The sequence below is a fragment of the Nannochloropsis gaditana genome (genome assembly GCF_000240725.1).
Source record: "Nannochloropsis gaditana CCMP526 unplaced genomic scaffold scaffold134, whole genome shotgun sequence".
In the NCBI taxonomy this organism is placed as follows: Eukaryota; class Eustigmatophyceae; order Eustigmatales; family Monodopsidaceae; genus Microchloropsis; species Microchloropsis gaditana.
This window is the reverse complement of record NW_005803819.1, coordinates 23,981-24,806: the sequence shown is the minus strand read 5'-3', so window position 1 is coordinate 24,806 and position 826 is coordinate 23,981. Positions and strand designations below refer to the sequence as shown.

Sequence of the window (826 nt, the reverse complement as noted above, 5' to 3'; positions counted from 1 at the left end):
TGGAGAAAGAACTGGATGACCATGAAGACGAGGAGGAAAGGCATGAGCGCGAGCTGGGCCACCCCCACCCACACGAAGCGACGCCGCAGCCCAGCCTCGTCCGAGAGGAAGTCTCTGCGGAGGGTGAACTTCTCCGTGAACATGTCGTTGAGCACGCACACGTGCAGAGACCACTGCAAATTCCGCGTCAAGAACTCTTCCTGTGGCCGCGGCGGCACACGCCCCTCCCTTCCCCCGGGGCCCGCCATCCCCCCTGCTGCCGCCACCTCCGACACGAGCACGGCGGGCCGGGGCAGCACCAGGTCCAAGACCCGCCGGTGAATGAGCGCCACCAAGAAATTCTCCCGGCGCATGATCCGCGCGGCGATATCCTGGGCAGTGATTTCCCCGTGGATGGATACCCGGTACTCGCCCGAGCGATGCCTGGCCAGGAACCTCTCCACCACCTGGTGCCACTCGAGGGAGCCCAGCTCCTCGTCGCGGATGCCCAGCCGCTCTGTGTAAACGGCCCGCATCTCCACCGCGTCCTTGAGGGTGAGGAGGAACCAGTAGCAGGAGATGCACCAGTAGAGGAGGAAGAGGAGGCAGTAGACCCAGGCCAGGCCGTACCGCCACATGCCCCTCCCGTGCAGGTAGTGGGAGAAAGGGAGGCAGGACTCCTCATCGTGGCAGGAGGTGAGGCGGCCCCAGTCCACGAAGGCGAAGAGCCAGGTGGAGAGGGCGACCGTGAAGGCCAGGGAGACCAGGTTAGTGGCCCCCGCCGCCAAGATCGCGTGAAAACCCTTGTTCTCGTAATATTTGTACATAGCTTGGAAGAAAACGTCTA

General features: G+C 63.7%; 1 protein-coding gene across 1 annotated transcript; it reads right to left on the bottom strand.

Annotated features, from left to right (window-relative positions):
• Positions 1 to 344: 344 nt before the first annotated feature.
• NGA_2044000 (uncharacterized protein) lies at positions 345 to 821 on the bottom strand (the record flags this gene model as incomplete). The annotated part of the gene is made up of 1 exon (XM_005855686.1): positions 345 to 821. A coding segment is annotated over one exon (477 nt), but the record flags the coding sequence as incomplete, so codon positions are not given.
• Between the last annotated feature and the right edge of the window lie 5 nt (positions 822 to 826).